The following is a 19896-nucleotide window of genomic DNA, read 5'->3' as shown; positions in this document are numbered from 1 at the left end:
GAAGCAGGCTCCCGGCTCTGAGCTGTCAGCACAGAACCCGACACGGCCCCAACACACCGACACGGCCCCAACACACCGACACGGCCCCAACACACCGACACGGCCCCAACACACCGACACGGGGCTTGAACTCAGGAGCCATGAGATCATGACCTGAGCCCAAGTCGGATGCTTAACTGACTGAGCCACCCAGGCGCCCCTATTTCTGATAAAATTGAAACAAACTTTTCTGAAATTCATTCAACAGCCTTTCCAGATATAAGGATCTTCTGCCATCATGTGGAAACTTCTGAAATTACACTTCACAAAAAATACCAGTATCTCTTCTGATACTGGAAAATTCCAGTGTCTCGGTAGAGGATTTGTTTCCCAATATTAGAATCCAGTTATAAACAAGATACATATTCTTAGAAGAATTTAGTGAAAATGATTATGCACAGTTGCTCTTAGCTCCTCTCTTTTTCCTGAGAGAAGATGGTGTTGACTGCAGCTTAAGGAAACCGCATGATGGACAACCTCTTTTTTGTTTCCAAGATTCTTAGCAATTATGGCTATCCTAGGTCTCTTGCAGTTCATGATCTTAAATTCCTTAAATATTTGTTCCTCACACTTTAGGAGGAACACTTTAGGCACTTTAAAAACTATCTTCCCCACTTTAGGCACTTTAAAAACTATCTTCAATGGAAAAGGAAACAGGAATATAAAACTACTTTAACTTGTCCTGAGTAATTAAGAACCACAGATGTTGGTTATAAATTTTTTAAAAACCAGGGGCGCCTGGGTGGCTCAGTCGGTTAAGCGTCCGACTTCAGCTCAGGTCACGATCTCACGGTCCGTGAGTTCGAGCCCCTCGTCGGGCTCTGGGCTGATGGCTCAGAGCCTGGAGCCTGCTTCAGATTCTGTGTCTCCCTCTCTCTCTGCCCCTCCCCCATTCATGCTCTGTCTCTCTGTCTCAAAAATAAATAAACGTTAAAAATAAATAAATAAATAAATAAATAAAAATAAATAAATAAATAAATAAATTTTATAAAGACCAAAAGCTTAGGAACAGCTACACAGCAACAACAACACAATTATAAACTGTACCTACATTCATATGCCTAGTGACTTATCAATATATCTAGACAAAAACGTGAATTAAACTGCTTGGACTAAGCCTAGTACCCTATGAAATTTAACACTGAATTCTTGTGTATTTATGAAATACAATTTAAGAATTCTCGTATCAGGGTAAAAGACTTTGCATAACTCTTAATCTTTATAAAGGCTACACACATTCAACTGATTAATTTTTTAATCTAACTATGGCTATTAGTATGTTTGGTCTTCATCTGAAATATAATCACACAAATTTTCTTTTGGGAAAAAAAGACAAGATTTACTGAACATCTTTTATAAGCAAAACAGTCCCAGGAGCTTTAAAGTACACAAAGATAGGTAAAACAGAATTTTTGTCCTCAAGGGATTTACCATCTACTAGTGCCAAAAGAACGTGCATAAACAACTATACTACAATGTTGAAACATTATCAAAACAAAAATGCCAAAAAAAGAATGTGTTAGGAAATTAGAAGATAGAGTTTTGCTATATACTGAAGAATTAATCAAGAAAGAGTAGATTATGAAAGTACTGAAGCTGTTGCAAAAGGTATTTTAGGATTTGGCCATATGGCAAAAGGAAAACATTTAGACCAAACGAATAGTGAAAGTCAAAACAACTTCAAGTCACATTTAGAGAACAACACTCAGTCAAATGTGACTGGATCGTAGGCTACGTGGTAGAGAATATTGAGATGGAAGGAAAAATATATTCAAGCCAGATTTTGCAGAGTTTCAAACTCTAGGTTAAAGAGAGGCCAATGGGAAAACAATGATGATTTCTGACAAAAGCAATGATATGGTCAAAGTTGTGTTTTATAAGCTGACAATTAAAAGAGATGAGGCACGATTATTTATGATACTGCTATAAACATCTAGAGGGAATGAGAATGCAAATAGGTCAGGGTTCTGATATGGTAATAGGAAACAAAATCAACAGAATTTAGCAACTAATTGGATATAGAAGATAAGAGAGAAAGAAGAATTAAGAAAAATGAAATCACAAAATTTGTTTTTAGCACCGTCAACAAATCTTGCCTCCTTCCTACCCCACACCAGAGGTTAAGTAGCTAGCATTTATTGAGAACTAATTATGGCTCAAGGCAACCATTGTGAATATATTATCTTACTGACTCCTTAACCTCAGAGGTAACTACTGCTGGTATTCCCATTTTACTGATGAGGAAACAGGCTTGGAGTGGTTAATCAAATTATCCAAGGTCACAGGGTATGTGACTGGACTAGTCAATGTCAGATAATCATTAAAGTGTTACTGATAACAGTTTACAATGGAATCTCCCACAGAGAGATTTTTAATGTTTGTGAGAGAGAGACAGAGCGAGCAGGGGAAGGGCAGAGAGAGGGAGACACAGAACCCAAAGCAGACATCAGGCTCTGAACTGTCAGCACAGAGACCAACACAGGGCTCCAACTCACGGACCACCAGATTGTGACCTGAGCAAAGTCAGACACTTAACCTACTGAACCACCCAGGTGCCCCGGGGTAAAAGAAACTCAAAGATAAAAAGATCTTTAGAATACAACAGAATGGATCCCTATAAAGGAACATCAAGAGACAAGGTAGATACACTGCGTAGAAAACTGCCTAATCATTGATGCAATTGGCTGAAGGAGTTTTCCTCCTGTACTCATACAGGTTTTTGCCCTACTGCCCGAAGACCAACGTTTCCAGCTGCTATTCTTTAAGGTACAATGTGTCTCATACTATCTTACACAGTCTTGTAGCCAACTTAATAAAGTCCCTAAAGATACTGACCATGTATTAATCTCTGAATCCCCTGAAAATGAGTAGGCATTGGATGAATGAGTGAACCAATAAACTCGGATGGGCTGCTTCCATCTAGTCCTCCCTGACATTGTGTGACCAACATCCTCACGCAATTCAAGGCCCATATTTGGAACAATTTCTGATTCTTTACTTCCCTTCCAGTTTTTGACCTTAATAATGTCCTCTGGACTATCCCTCAATACACTCAATTTGTAAAGACCATAGAAAAACAAATGTTTGGCTCTATTTTTGTACAAAAGGCTTTTTCTCCTAAATCCCAGGACATTTCCAAAGGTTCCCTAACCGACTGACTACTCCTCCAGTTGTCAAGGAAAGGCTTTACTTTCCAAGGGACCCAACAGTACCCATGTTCAATCGAGAGGATTTTCCTTTGACTGACTATCCAGTAGGCTGTGCAAAGGATCTAAAAGATACAGCCAAGTTCCCAACGCTCTCAGCTTTGATTTGTGTATAACTTTCCCAGAGAAACAATGTAACAAATAGTGGTTAGGCTCCCAGACAGCCTTGCAGAAAAAGTCTATTTAACCACAGAGCAGTTAGAATATTACACAACAGCAAACACATTTTATGTTTTCACTATAAATATACCATGTTTATGCTGTATTATGGACTAAAGAGATGTTTATGGCTAATTCTGGTTAACACCATTTTAAAATCCACAAAAGGAGGACACATTATCATTAGTATCTTCCAAGTATTAAGCAGAGCAATAAACTACTGGGAATCAAACTACAGAGAGTAGAAAGCTAACAAACATAACTAAAAAGCAACGTATACATCTACTTCTATGACTACAAAGATAAAACAAAAAGAAAAACAAAACATTAAGATTTGGGATACAGTTTGCTTTTAAGATAGAAAAAAACTAAACAACTTTTTAAACTTTGGATAACTTCACACTAGCCCAGTGAATATTTAAGAAAATATAGCTTAAAAATGTACTGTAGTTCAATCTTACTATATGAACACTGCCACCTCCTTAATTCAGGGTGTAGAGCACATTTTGATAGCATTTAGTTGAAAAGAATAGAACTAAAATAATCTGGTGTGTCTCACTCATCAAAAGTGCCAAATCTGAATTTGTTCTTCACATCAAACAGAAATTAAATTTTATTCTTTTTAGACACACGCCATCGACATGTGTAGACACACCCTATTTAAAACAAATTTGATGTATGCAAATGCAGGTTTACACAAAGAAACAAATTATGGGCTGATTATTCACCACAAAAGGATTCACAAAGAATTCCCTTACTTAATAGTAAGTTTGCCAGTATGTTTAAAGTATAGTTACATTTAAAAAAAAAATCAATTTATCAACAACTTTTCAAAAATATAGTATAAAAGTAGTTACAAAAGTATCAAGCTTCAGAAACTTCTATCACTACAATCTTTGTCCCCAAAGCTTGACATATCTAGAAGGCAAAACTGATAGATTAAATACAATAGCTGTAAATGGCATAGAAATATATATTTTTAAATAGTTCTTAATTATATACTTTTGTAACTATCCTAATAATAATCATTAAACTACCAGATTCTTCTTTAAAACTATATGCAGAGGCTGGCATAGTTAATATGGCTAAAGGTGGCCCAGAGCAAACAGTCCAGCTGCCTTCTTTATGCAGGTAAAGCGGCATCTGTACAAAAGAAGAAAAATCCAGAGATCCCAATAAGCATCGTAGTTTTTGCTTTGTTTTCCTTTGCAGTGTTCTAAGTGCCCTGAGATATAGAAGACAATATCTAGGGAAAGGAAATCCAAATTTGATGATCCAAAAATGGAGCATTTTGGACCAACTTGGGGAAGCAGGAAAGATCCTAACGCCCCCAAATGGCCATTACTGGCTAATTTCTTCTGTTCTGTTCAGAGTGCACCCTAAGATCAAAGCCAAAAACCCTAGCATCTCCACTGAAGACCAAACAGATGTGGAGTAATCTGACAGCAAAACAAAACAAAACAAAAAACAAAAAACAACAACAACAAAAAAAACAGCCTCACAATAAGGTAGTGAGGCTAAAAAAAAAGAAAAAGAATTTAGCCAGTAGGGAAAACTTGATGGTACAAAGGAGATAGCTTGTTGCCTAAAAAAGAAAAAAAGAGGAAGAGGAAGATAGTGAAGAGGATGACAGGAGGAGGGGAGATGGAGGGGTTTGAGGATGAGCGGAGGATAGAGAAAACTGAGTATCTCCACATGAATTCCAGAGTGAAGAAAACGTGGTATAGACGTCTCTGTCTCTACCCTCATTAGATTTAATTACAAAATTAGTACAGAATCATACTGCACTTTCTAAAAGCATCCTGGAAGTATTAAGTGATTTACATGAATGAAGCAGCCAAGGGTTTTAGAGCACTCAGACACTATTATCAAAGTTATACGTTTCCAAATTTTTTAAAATAAGTTTTTCTCACTCTGCACATCTTACTCTTAGCTTTGTAAAGGCATTTAAAGACGTTCATGGTATTTTTTATAAGCAATATTAACTGGGGTCATTGGCTAGGAATCCTGAGCTATCAATGTATGTATCCATTGCTTATGAAATGGCTAAGTAACATACACAAACTATCACGGCCCATGCTGGGAAGTGTGAGGCAGTGAACAAGATGCCTTTTGGAGGAGTCATGGTTTAGAATGTGTGCTATGAAACTAGGCCCACCGATGCTACATGCTGATGTTGTTGTGGTTGTTTGGGGGTAAATGTATATACGTATTTGCCATGCCATCTACTGCCAGTCTTAGTTTGGAAGGGGGAAAGTCTCTATGAGAAGTGTATGTATTTTTTATTCAATGGGATAGTTTTTAAACAAGCTGTAGGTCTCCTCACCTTCAGCCAAATGAAGAGTCACTGCATCAAAGTCCAGAAACCTTTGCTACTTAAACATACAGTATGTAATACTCTATTTTTATTTGTTTATAATAATGAAATCTTTTTGAAGGAAAATAAAACATTTATGTGTGTATTTAAATTCTATTCAAATAAAGCATAAATACTTATTTTTTGAGAGCACAGAAGTCAAAATGCAGTTTATTTTGGAAATGCTTCCAAGCTCTAGTGATTTACAAGTTGAGAAGAGCAAAAACTTGTAAATAAGATAAATATGATCCTCCCTTGGGAATCAAGCTAATTAAATCAACACACAACGGGAAATATCTGAATTCTCTCAGGCCCAGATGACAAATTAGGTAGCTGAATCTATTAGCACATTAATAGCAATAATAATAATAAAGCTTTGACAGAAATAAAGTGCTTACAATGAAAATAATAAAATAACAAACTATTCAGAGGGGGCAAACTTGCGTTTGATATGCGTTCAGCACTATCCAGGAAAAAAAAAAGCAGTGAAGCAATAGAACCCACGATGTTTTCTGCTGCAGAAAACAGCAGAGGCCTGATGAAAAATCTCTCATGCCTACCCACTTCCCATTATTTTAATTCCATGTTTACCAGGCAACCTTCTAAATACTAATTCAGTTTCCCAGAAAGCTTAATAGAGGTCCACAATCCCGCACTTACAATTCTGATGTCAAAAAAGTTTCAAAAAAACAAAAGCTTTTTCAGAACTTATCTGGCAACAAATCTTAACCTAAATGGACATGAGCCCTTTATTTATTCTATTTAATATTAACTGTCAAATATTTTACTACAGAAATATTAACATATTTGATTACAGGTACGATCCCAGATTCCACTCGAGTATTTCATAAAATTCAGTCATACTCCTTATTACCTTTCTAAAAATCTAAAAAATTCTGAATTCTGAGATCTCTGTAAAAGAGATCCCTGGGTCTAAATATAAATATTCTGACTCCTGGAAAAGAAGAGCCCCTTTCACCAGTCCCCATTCCCCCGCCCACAGAAATGAATATTCTGGTTTATACTTCAATCATCATTCTGATTCATACTTCAATATTTATAAATTTAGTTAGTATGAGTCTGATGCCAACATCTCTGATCGTCTCTGGGTATATTGGTATGTTGGTACATAAAGTCCAATTCCAGACCTACAAGATCAATCACCAGGAATTATAATCACAATCTTGGGGGGCACATTCCTACCTGGAATCTCTGTCCTAAACCTACTGGCTTCCAAGCCACCAAGTTAGCCCACTCACCAGTCTTCATCCTCTCTGACTGACCTACTAGCAGACAAACCAACAGTTAACCAATCTCTCCTCTCAGTCCTGTCAGCCTGGTACAACTTCTACAATACTTGGAAAAAAGAAAATGTGAACAATTAAAATACAATAGATTTTTAACAGTTATCAAGTAGCAACTGAATTTTGATCAAATTAAGTTACTGGAGAATCAACGAATAGTTAAGTATGATAGCTAGGAAATTAAGCAGAAGATTCTTCATGTTGTTTTAAAAAAAAAAACTTTATGCCAGAAAATGGCCCTGATGATTCTTTTCTGATCTCAGTTTAGAGCACTAACAATTCTAAAATAGGTCTTCTAGTGGTTAGTAACTAGATAAAGTTTAATTTTGAGCCTACACATTTTTTTTTTTTACAATACTTGATAGTTTTCAGTGTACAGGTTTGTATATCCTTTGTCTGAATTATCTCTGAGTATTTAATATTTTTTATGGTAAGCAGTATTTTTAAATCTTAATTTCCAAGTTTGCATTGCTAGTATATAAAAATACAGTTAATTTTTGTGTATTGATCGTGTTATCATACAACCTTGTTAAACTGACTTACTAATTCTAGAATTTTTTGCAGATTCCATCAGACTTTCTACATAATCATATTGTCTGTGAATAAACACAGTTTTCTTCCTTTTTTCCAATCCAGATACCTTTTATTTCTTCTATCTTATTTCATTGGCCATTTACAATGTTGAATAGTTTTTTTCATTGCATTTACAAAACTGGATCTGGAATCTGGAAAATATGAGGTTCAAGGAAGAAAAGTATAATCATCCTTAACCATGACACCAAAAGATAAACACTGTTTCTGTTTAATTATATCATGAACAGGTTTCCATGCCGTTAATGCTTCTGAAATGCTATTGCTAGCTGCATACTAACCCATCCATCATATGGCTATGCTATCATTTCATTCTTCCTCCATCATTGAATATCTACACTGCTTTAGATTTTTCATTATTACCATATACATGCAGCACAATTAACATCCTTGTATATAAATCATAGAATGATCTCATATTAGAGTCCCTTTTACCCATTATTTTATTAAAGCTGTTAGTGTTTTCACTATCCAAGCTAATAAGTGTTTTATATTAATGCTGTTAATCATATATCACATTAATTCAAAATATATTCCATTTGCCTTTTTAACTTTCTAAAATTGAGAAGTTCTTAATTTTATATTAATTTTAACTGTATTACAAAAACAAAATGTGCCATTTGCAACTACATGGATGGAACTAGAGGGTATTATGCTAAACAAAATTAGTCAGAGAAAGACAAGTATCATATGACTTCACTCATCTGAGGAATTTAAGATACAAAACAGATGAACATAAGGGAAGGGAAGCAAAAATAATATAAAAACAGGGAGGAGGACAAAACATAAGAGACTCTTAAATATAGGGAACAAACAGAAGATTGCTGGAGGGGTTGGAGGAGGGGGGATGGGCTAAATGGGTAAGGAGCATTAAGGAATCTACTCCTGAAATCACTGTTGCACTATATGTTAACTAACTTGGATGTAAATTAAAAAATAATTTTAAAAAATTAAAAACATTAAATCTTAAAAAAAACAAATACAATGTTTTTGTTTTGTTTTTTTCTTACCCATTCTATTACTATAAAAACATATTACCCTAAAACCAACAGAAAAGATTAGACAGAAAAATCAGTATTACCATAAAAGTGTAAATAAGGTAAGCCAATTTGATACAGTTTTAACTCACCTAATATAAGCATATCTTAGAGGTAAAGAAATGTATTGGTCCATCCCTATCTTCAAGGATAAAATACTATTCTTACTGAGACCACTGAGGCCTAAATAAACCTTCCAAAAATTACAGAAAAATGTATGTGCCCAACTTTAACAACAGTTTAACAGATGTATCGTAGCAACTTCCATTCTCATTTCATTACTGAAAAAAATTTTGAGAAAGAAATGTGTGGCAACTAGCATCTTGGGCTAATAAACTTAAAAATAAATCATTATGTAAATAATAATTAAACTTTTATTTATTATGCTAGAGGTGTAGAAGATAAAAATATGATTAAGAAGCTTCTCTTTCCCTTAGGAAAAATACAAAAACTGGAGGAAGAATCAAATATACAAATAAACTGTTGCAAGCAAACAAGCAAAATTCAAAGGAAAAACACCAATAAACATTTTATATTGCAAAAGTTTAATATTTTTTCGAAACATTAATTTCATGAGGTAAGAGCACAAAATTTTTTTCCTATCTAGCTGTGTGATACCAAATAGGTCATTTTACTTCTGTAAGCCTTAGTTACTTTATCTTTAAAAATGAAAGAATAGAAGAAGTTCCAGTTTAAGATGGCAGACTGGAGAAATCCTAGCAGCAGCAGCAGCAGCTTATTTCTTATTTCCTCCCCTTCAAAACCTCCTTAACCTGATAGTAAAGAATTTCTAGAAGCAATAATCCATAATGACTAAAGAACAATGGAGCCATTACCAGCCAAGAGATTTCAATACATTTCTCATGACAGAAAGCAGGTAGCAGAGTATAGCTCATAAAACAGTGCAGATACAGGGAGCCAAAGCTTAGAATACAGAACAGAGAATATAGCTGAAGATGAAGCCAAACCACCAGAACCAACTGAACACAAATACAGGTAGGTAAAGAAACTAGGAGTGAGAAGCAAATCTAAGGGAGATTAATTGAAACTCTAACCCTGAAAGTAAGTTTCCAATCAACAAGCCTATCTGTATGCAGAATTCTGTTTCTTACTGCTTTATTTGTAAATAAAGACAGATGACCAAAATTCACAAGGTATTTGAGACATAATAATGAAATAAAATGAAAAACGTTCAATTACAGAGATAAATAAGTAATAAAAAATATTGCTTTTTATTATAACCGTACTATACTAATTTTTAACCATGTGCGTACATTACCTTGACTTTTTTTAAGTGCATTAACTGAAAATAAAAAATGAATTTATTTTACCAATCCCAAGCTCCCTTTCAGTCAATTCTAATACTCTCTATGTAAAATTTCAGACATTTATTCTTCTTAAGCAACTGTAAAATATATTTCAAAAAAAATAGTATGTTAAACCAGTAAACCTATGCATATGCAATCCTTTATCTTCTTAAATTCTGTGCAAACATTTATTTCAAATTTTTAAGACTGTGTGTTATGTATACACACACACATACAGACCTATTTTCTTTTCTTTATTTTTTTAGGGTGCCTGACTGGCTCACCCAGTAAAACACCTGACTCTTGATCTTGGGGTCGTGAGCTCAAGCTCCACATTGGGTGTAGAGATGTATTTTAGAACCATAACCACTAGCATATTAATATTATTATACTACCATCATTATTTTAAGCCTGAAAAATCAAATAAATTTTAAATAATTTAAATAAAAGAAATATACCTCCATGTTTCAGTAATGTGAATGCATGCAATATTGATCAAATTGGGATTTTTAAAATACCTTTAGCTATTTATAACACAATCATTGTTATAACACATCTCATGACATCAATAAAAGTTAAATATTCCTAAATAAAAACAACATCTTAAAAGCATCACTACAAAGCCAAATACCTCAGAAAGGGGAAAAAATTTTATGTTCCAAAGATAGACAGTTTCATATCCTCTCCTTTATCCCCTGTTCCATATTAGATAAGGATCGCAATATGGCTAAAAATTTTTAAAAGGTAAAGCTTAATGAAGAAAACATATATCACCGTTCAATAAACCATCACCATCCAATAAACCATCACAAAAACACTATATTGAGGAACTTGCTGAATAAACAGCACAACTGAGAAGTTCACAAATGACTCCCTCCTACTTTGTAGATGCATCCCCCAACATCTACGATCCATCTATGGAACAGAGGATTCCTTTTCTTCTGCAAGCTCAAACACAAACCACAAATTGGGTGTTAATAAGCGACAAAATGAGGTCCCCAAATCAGGTAAGAAAGGCATACAATTATAAAAACTGCAAAATACCCATTCAAGCCTAATTATCCTAAGTTAGGGAAACTCTAAATATAGGTGACATGCAACTTAATCATACATTTTTTATCTGATGATCTACTTCAAAGTCTTAAGACAAGGATATTGTGAGTTACAAATGGATGGTTACATGAACTCTGAAGCACATCCTCTTCTCAAATACAACAAAATAAAACAAAAAAGCAAATGTTACATAATATCTAGACCATCACACAAATCTACACAATTAAACATAAGGACAAAAGTACATTCCTGTGCAGAAGAGGCCAGAACCAACCAACTGCAGAAGAAAAGAACTAAACAGTTCCAGCACTATACTACTACCTTCTTTCTCTTAACTCCTAAATGTTAGTGGTCTATTTCTGCCAACCTTTGCCCAGGTTTTACCCAACCTGGGCACTTTCAACCATACCTTTGAACGACCAGCTAACTACAGATAATGAATTCCAATTCTCTATCTCCAGCCACAACCTGTCTCCTAAGTATGAGACTTATACCTCAGAACATTTCCACCTGACTGTCCCACCAAAATGCTTAACACAAAATGTACCATACTGTACTCATTCTTCATCTGCCCCTTCTACAGACCTACTCTGGTTACTGGTACCATGTTCGAAAACCTGAGAGTTATCCATTCTATTTCCTCTTCTTTCATTAATCCTCCATCAGTCACCAAGTCAAGTCCCATTCTACATTATAAAGGATAACACTTAAATCCATACTCCCCATTCTCAACACCTGTCTTTGTTCAGGCACATATATATTTGGGATTACAAAATCTCTCCTAATAATACTCCCTACCTTCAATCTGACTCATCCTTCATCATTCCTTTATATTGCTGCTAAAGTGATCTTTCTAGAATACAATTCGAATCATTTCACCACTGCTTAAAATCTTTCAGGAATTCCAAATAATCCTAAAATTCAGGGATTCCTAAAATCCTTAGGAGAATATCCTGGCTCTTGCTACCTCTCTAACTTTATCTCTTCCTAATCTCTCATATACGACACTAAATTCTAAATACATCGCTGCAAATCCTAGAAAAAGTCATACTGTTTCTTACCTCAATACCTCTGTATATGTTATTCCCACTTTTGAGAAAATCTTTTTCTTGACATGGTAACTTTGACTTGCTCAAGACTCAACTAGACATTATATGTGGCCCTCAACCGTCTCCACTCCCTACTTGCTCCCATCGCATTTAACAGACACTTTCATACTGTATTAGAATTTTTTTAATGTTTATTTATTTTTGAGAGACAGAGTGAGCAGGGGAGGGGCAGAGAAGGGGGAGACAGAGGATCTGAAGCGCATTCTGTGCTTACAGCAGTGAGCCTGATGCAGGGCTCGAACTCATGAACCAAACCATGAAATTGTGACCTGAGCTAAAGTCAGATGCTCAACCGACTGAGCCACTGAGGCGCCCCTCTACTGTATTACAATTGTCTAATATATGCTACTAAATTTTGGACACCATGAAAATAAAAGACAATTATTATTCATTTTTGTGTGCCACAATGCCTAGCACTTTGCCTGGCAATAATAAGATCGATATTGTGATCGATAATGTGATCGATAACTACTTATAGAATGTGTAAGCAAAAAGAAACAACTTCTTTCCAGAAATAACCTCTACTATAAACATATCCCAACAGACTCAGAGCAAAACAGCTACTTAGGAAAAACAAAGAAACCTGACAAGAAAACAATGGACATAAACAAATGGGGCAGAAAAGGAAAAATTAAACACACAGAGTCTGTTCAGAGTGAGTCCTGACAGCTGTTTATCACTCTTCATCTCACATTCTGTAACAACCATGTTTTACTTGCTATTTAATCTTCAACGTTTATTCTGATTTCCCAGAAAATTAGTGGCGAATAGTCCTTCTCGCCACAACAGGGCAGACAGAGAGAGGGGAAAAAAAGGAAAGTATTACCTAAATCAGTTATTCTTCAAAACTGAGCAGTTAGAACTTTAAAAATGCAGTAATAAGACCCCTCATCTACCCAGCCCCAATTCCACTGCTAAGAGTTGCCTCCTAAAAGATCTGAGTTAAGATTACAACACACATTCTCCCTAACAGATTCCCAACAACTCTTCCTGAACCTACATTTTTTTTTCTCTTATGGTAAGATATTATATAAATTCACTATTTTCTCTGTATGTAAGCATATACATTTTTATCCTTAGAAAACATGAAATACTTTCCTCCTACCTTCCCCTAAGTGGTCCTTGAACAGAAAGTTCCCCAGCTGAATTCGCTCTATCATTTGCCAGTTTTCCATGATTACAAACGAAAGGAACAGAGAACTTTCCTCCTAATGCTGGGACCTCTAATATGCCTGATCCTTCCTTTCTCTTTTCCCCAGTGGTACCCATACCCAAATTTACCCTTTAAAGTAAAGCAAATTCAGAATACATTCAAGTTCTTAAGTAATTTTGGAAATATATGAGAGAATATCAAAATCCAAGGTCCACAAAGAACAGTAAGTCTACAACTGTGTTACTCTTAATTAGCTTGACATAAACATAAGCATCAAGCTAGTAATACTTATGCGTGCCAAATATGTAATCATCATTAACCAAAATAACAGAAACCCATGCCATAAATAGTAGCATCATATATAACATAAGCATAAATCAGATATTTTGAAGAACACATAGGAGAGAAAAAAAGCCCAGAAGGCTGAAGGATATCACTTGTTGGTATCACTGTGCTAGCCAAGTTCTATTCCCCTCCAAGTCATTAGAATCTTCTCTAGTCTTCATGCTTGGAATAGAAAAACTAGCTCTCTTGGCAGAATCCACCCTACCCCCCTTCTAACTCCCAGACTTGAGAAAGACTGAGCTGCCTTGAAACTGTGAGAATTATTACTTTACCCAAATAGTTAGATCACTAGGTTTAAACTAATCTTTACCCAGCTGCGAACTCATTAATTACAGGGCCCTAGCCACATTAAAATACACTTTTCTTCATTCCAAAAAAATAAATGAAAATGCTAGATCAATAATGGGGAAGAAGGCACAAGGCTTACCCACAGAAACATTCCAAGAAATAAATTCAGAGGGAATTTATTCAGAGGGCAATAGAAAATCACAACGAGAACTCAACGGCAAGATCCATCGATGAATGCTAAACTAACTGGCAAACTTTAAGGAGAAACAAAATATTTGTATATCTTCAGAGTATCCCCCAATAGATACAGTAATTTCAAAAGGGAAAATAATAACTTTACAGTGGAGAAACTTGGCAGATAATCACTTTAACCAAGCGACCACAGTTAACATCACAAACAATAAGTCATGTTGGTATGACGTGCCCTCTGATATGAGGTGTTGAGGAAAACTCATCACTCTTACGGTATCACCCTCCCACTAACGTACAACATCAGTCTAATCATGAGGGGGAAAAAAATCGGGCAAACCCAGACTGAGAGATATTCTACAAAACAACTTACCAACATTTTTCAAAAAAGTGTCAAACACATGAAAGATAAAAGATTGAAGAACTGTCACAGACGAGAGAAAATTAAGGAGACAGGATGACTAAATGCAATGTGGGATCCTGGATTGGATCCTGCAACAGAACAAGAGCATTAGGGGATATACTGGCAAAATGTGAATAAGGCCTGTAGTTAACATCACTGTGGCAATGTTAATTTCCTTATTTTTTTAACGTTACATTCTTATTTTTGATAACTGCACCATGGTTATGTACAATGTTAATTTAATGTAAGGGGAAGCTGGATATAGAATATATGGGAACTCAGTACTGTCTCTGAAACTCTTCTGTAAGCCTAAGATTATTTCGACAGGTTTTTTTTTTTTTTTTTTTTTTTTTTTAAAAAGGCTGAATTCCTGATACCAAGCCTCCTAGGTTGATCAACACATTTTTTATTTACCTGGTTGTTTCTATTTTTATGCCTCTCTCCTCCAGCCTATTATCAATTTATTCTGAGTTTTTACTCTTGCTAAAAAACTTCCAAGTTCTTACACTTTAGGACCTCTCAAAGTGCCCTTATATCTTCTCAGCACAGTGCTAGATTCTCCTTTCTGTCCTGTCACAAACTGACTTAGCTTTAAAAATGTCACTTAAACACCCTAATTTCTTACAGATTCACTGCAATTAGCAATTTAAAAAGTGCTTATAAATAAATTTACAGACATTAATTTAGAGGCGCATAAATACTGTTATTATTTTACAGATAAGAAAATAAGACTAGGAAAAATTAAGCGATGTGAAATTTAATAAATTCCAGAACCTGAATCTGAATCCAGTTCTGGCTCCAAGACCAAGTTACCATATTAAAAGAAAGCAATTTGCATTTAAGATTCAACTTCCCTGGCTCCATACAGTCTAATTACCTCCAACACACATGATTTTTATAAAAGTTCTAAATTTCACCATTGTCTAAATAACCATCTTGCAAACTACAATCAAGAATTTTGAGATTCAGTGAAAACCTTCTGTGTTCACTCAAACCATAATCTTTATAATTAAAAAAAAACAACAACCCGACATCAATTTGGCCATCAACTTTTTAAGCTTTCAAAGAATCACTTACCTCTGTTCTTTTACTAACACTGTTTCATGCTTTCAAATACCTGAGATGACGCTCTAACTCCCAATCCATTCATTTATTGATATTTGCAAATCATAACTAAGGCAATTATGCTAGGCCCCTAACCCCACGAAATATTTTAAATAGCCTCACTCTAAAAAAGGGATGGGAAGTCAAAGGGCTAATCCCCAATGCACGTGTCTGAGATTTAATGCAATGGTACAGTACAGCATGCAACAAAGTAACGAAACTTGAAATTCCAGAGAAATCAACTTTCACCTGACTTAACTCTGAGCATTTTTCTCCTCCACTGCTTGCAGTTGTATCCGGTATCTATTATCAGTCAACTGAGAACATTATTAAGACCCGAGAAAGGGCACGGACATTTAGAAAACAGTATGGAAACAAGCCTCTAAGTCTGAAAACTACGTTACGAGAAAACCATTAATTTATTAATAGGCGCTTGCTACGTGCAAGGTACTGGAGAGGCAATAAGCTGCTTGACGGTGATTTATTCAATTTTGTAACCTCCCATCCTCATTCCTCCAGAGCCTGGCATGGGAATGAGCTCAAGACGAATTGTTTTGGAGACGCTGATGTAAGGGGATCTGCTCCTGCCAGACACCGGTGGCAGAAATAGACCCGCAGGGGATGTAACTTTGGGAAGTACTGTTTGAACAGCTTTGCGCTGTTTAATTCAAACGCAACAGGCTGCCGCTGTTCGATCCTGCGTGGAGCCCGCGGGAAACCAGTAGGGATAGGAGGTCTCTCACGGGGACAAACCGGGACACCTTTGAGGGTCTGGGGCAAAGAAAAGGTGGCATTCACTTGCCTCCCATTCCTGCAAGAAACGCTGGGCCTCGTCAGAACCAACGGTCTTATGCCTTCTAAACTCGTCCTTCACGTACTGGTCACCAAGGGCTTTAAGGTCTGGGGGCAGACCCCGGTGCAGCAGCAAGATGCGCCGATACAAGGCGCGGACCCGCGAGACATGCCCTGCCGGCATAGAGGCGAGCGTGGACCTCACACCGCGCGCCTGCGCAAAAGGACGATGCGTACCACCCCACTTAGAAGAGGGGTCTTTGTGAACCGGCACACGGGCGGAAGAGGGCGCGCGACCTTCATCCGGTTTGGTCCGCTCTAAAATCAGGACCTTCCGGAAACCTGAGCCGCAGTGGCGGACGGGGAAATGGGCGGGTCCTTGCCTGGAGGAGGCGTGGCCTTAGTGGAGATACACCTTTGGCGCGGTTACTGAAGCCCAATTTGTTCCCGGGAGAATGGCAGCCGACCAGAGTTCTGGCGTGGGCCTTTTGTTACCCCTCAGTCACGCCACACTCTCTTTTCTAGTCTTCTTATCCTCGGATACAGGCCTGGGAAAGCTTTTTTCAAAGTCGGGCCCCTCCAGGAAGCCTTCCGTGGTTGGATCGACCCACTTCAGGTGTCTTCGAGTGTTGAGTGTTTCTCTTCGAGAGGGATCAGAGAGGGACTAGGATTAATATGTACATTCACAAGACCACCTACCCACATACTTTGCACAGCAATGTACTCGCAATTTGTGCCCTGAATGTAGCCTTTTTCAAGTGAGCCCTAAACCAGCAGGTTTCATTAGCTCCAGTCAAATTGGCTGAAAAATCACAGAAAAACATTTAAGTGTATTATTTCCAGGGCCACGATCCTGGAGATGCTGAATAGATAGTCTGAGATGAAAACATAAAATCAGGACGTTTAAAAATCTCCACCTTTTGCAAAGATGATACTGAGAGTGTGACTGGTTTCCAAAGCTGGCAGCAAGTTGGCCTCATTCAGACCCATCACACCTTTGATTCTTCAGCAAATCCTGGTAATTCCACCAACAAAATGTATGCCAAATTCGACCATTTCTCACAATACTCTCCATGACAACCGTCTCTCTCTCTCCAGTCAATACCTCCTGATATTGTGGTAGCTTCTTGTATTCCTGCTTCTGGCCATTATCAAACTTTGGTCATGATCCACCTAAACTGTAAATTAGATCATGTTACTCCTCTGCTCAACAAAATACTCCAGAAAAACCCAAAGTCTCTCCACTTCTTAGCTCTCTAAATTTTCTCCTACTGCTCTCTCCCTAGTTGGCCAGTTCCAGCCATACTGGTCATTTACCTCCTAGTTCATCTTTGAACAGGCCAGGCACATGCCTAACTGAGGGCCTTGGCACTTGGTGTTTCCTGTGCCAGAAATGCTCTCCCCTATAGATGTCTTCTTGTCTAACATCTTCATTTCACTCAGCTCATTACTTCAGGTCCCCTTCTAAGACCCTCCCTGGCATCTGTATTTGAAATCGCAACATCACCATGCCAAGAACTCCCTAAGCCACCTCTCTGTAAGAAAATCCAGGCACAGAGTGGTTGTGTGACTTGCTTAAAAACACACAGGAAATGGGGCGCCTGGGTGGCTCAGTTGGTTGAGCGGCCGACTTCGGCTCAGGTCATGATCTCGCGGTCCGTGAGTTCGAGCCCCGTGTCGGGCTTTGTGCTGACAGCCTGGAGCCTGTTTCAGATTCTGTGTCTCCCTCCCTCTGACCCTCCCCCGTTCATGCTGTCTCTCTCTGTCTCAAAAATAAATAAACGTTTAAAAAAATAATAAAAAAAAAAAACACACAGGAAAAAGAAACACATGGAGAAAGGATAAAGGAAAGGCCTAAAACACAAATTTTGCTTATTCGCTTATTGTCTTTTCCCCCCTACACATACCCCAGAATACAAATTCCATGAGGGCAGGCATTTTCTGATTTTGAGGGTGTCAAGGGACTCATATGACCTAGTGATGAAGGGGCAGTGTAGGAATTTGTATGATTCCCTCACAGACTTTCTTCTGTGCAAAGACGTTTTGAAAGACAAAGAAGACACACACAGGCTAACAAGGGCAAGGACTTACTCATTTTAGAATCCTTTTCAGGGCCGACCACAGTGCCTGACGAATAGTAAGTACTCTAATATTGATTACCTTGAATGGACGTTTTCCTTCTGCTTAAAATTTAGAAAAAAATATTTGTTTAAAAGAGCACAGAACATTTTGAAAAAATGGATTTAATTTGGTATTATGACAAACCACATTAATGGCAAGGATTGAATGGCAGTGTGGTTATTTTACTTCAGGAATTTTTTTTAACCATACTTCATCTGTTAATATCCCTATAAATTGAAAATTAATTTCTTGTTCCAGTTTGCTTTTTTTCTGGTTTCCTTTGGGGCTAAATTACATGTATAATAAATACTTCTTTCAGAGCCAAAGCTCTTATTAAAGTGTGGAAAAAACATTCTGCCAATGAATTAATAAAAAATAACAATAAAAGATTTAATTCAGCCTAAAGGGAACGGAAAAGGTCCACAGAACATTGGGCAATCAATACTCAGAAATGGCAAATGATGGGTGAAAAAGAAGCCAAGACATAGTGGTTAGGCCTTGGGAAGAGGAATCAAGCAATAACATCTATAATGATAGAGGACCTTTTTTTTATTATTATTTTTTTTCTACAAAGAGCTGGACAGTGAGGTATGTTTTGAGGACAAAACTTTCTCTGTTTCCTTGACCTTCCAATTTAGGCTGACCAGTTTTCCTCTTGTGGTCAAAATAGCCATGAATTGAAAGTAAGATCTGAGTTGTATTCCTGGTCACTAATCCAGATCAGAACACATGCAGGCCTTTCCTTTATCCTTTCTCCATGTGTTTCTTTTTCCTGTGTGTTTTTTTTTTTAATTTTTTTTAACGTTTATTTATTTTTGAGACAGAGACAGAGCATGAACGGGGGAGGGTCAGAGAGAGGGAGACACAGAATCCGAAACAGGCTCCAGGCTGTCAGCACAGAGCCCGACACGGGGCTCGAACTCACGGACCGCGAGATCGTGACCTGAGCCACCCAGGCGCCCCATTTCCTGTGTGTTTTTAAGCAAGTCACACAACCACTCTGTGCCTGGATTTTCTTACATGTCAAATGCTGGGTTAGGCAATTTTCAGTACTTTCCAAATCTATGACCTAATCATGATTTCTCCCGGATTCCCTTCAAAATTTTTTTGTGCAGGTAGAAGCAGACACATATCCATTCTGGAATAATTGCTTTGAAAAGACTTTTAAGAGAAAGGGGAAACTCCTCAAAACTCTATGTGGAACACATCCCCTAAGCCTTCCAGGGTACACAGACTATAACAACCACAGTATACCCAGCAATTGAAGTATGCAGTGTGGAATTTGTACAGAACTCCCACACAAAAAAAGATAGAAGAAGCTGCTAGAGAAGTTTTTTGAC

The 19896-nt window shown here is 37.0% G+C and overlaps 1 protein-coding gene across 1 annotated transcript in view; it reads right to left on the bottom strand.

The window, feature by feature from the left end:
• SDHAF3 (succinate dehydrogenase complex assembly factor 3) overlaps window positions 1-16737 on the bottom strand; it is a 64819-nt gene extending 48082 nt beyond the window's left edge. The window contains exon 1 of the mRNA XM_007076687.3: window positions 16446-16737. Coding sequence (XP_007076749.2) covers window positions 16446-16619 — 174 coding nt within the window. The 5' untranslated portion in view covers window positions 16620-16737. The remainder of the gene's footprint in view (window positions 1-16445) is intronic.
• Between the last annotated feature and the right edge of the window lie 3159 nt (window positions 16738-19896).

Source organism: Panthera tigris, chromosome A2, assembly GCF_018350195.1.
Source record: "Panthera tigris isolate Pti1 chromosome A2, P.tigris_Pti1_mat1.1, whole genome shotgun sequence".
In the NCBI taxonomy this organism is placed as follows: domain Eukaryota; kingdom Metazoa; phylum Chordata; class Mammalia; order Carnivora; family Felidae; genus Panthera; species Panthera tigris.
Note: the sequence above shows the minus strand (reverse complement) of the source record. Positions and strands in the feature narration are given on the sequence as shown.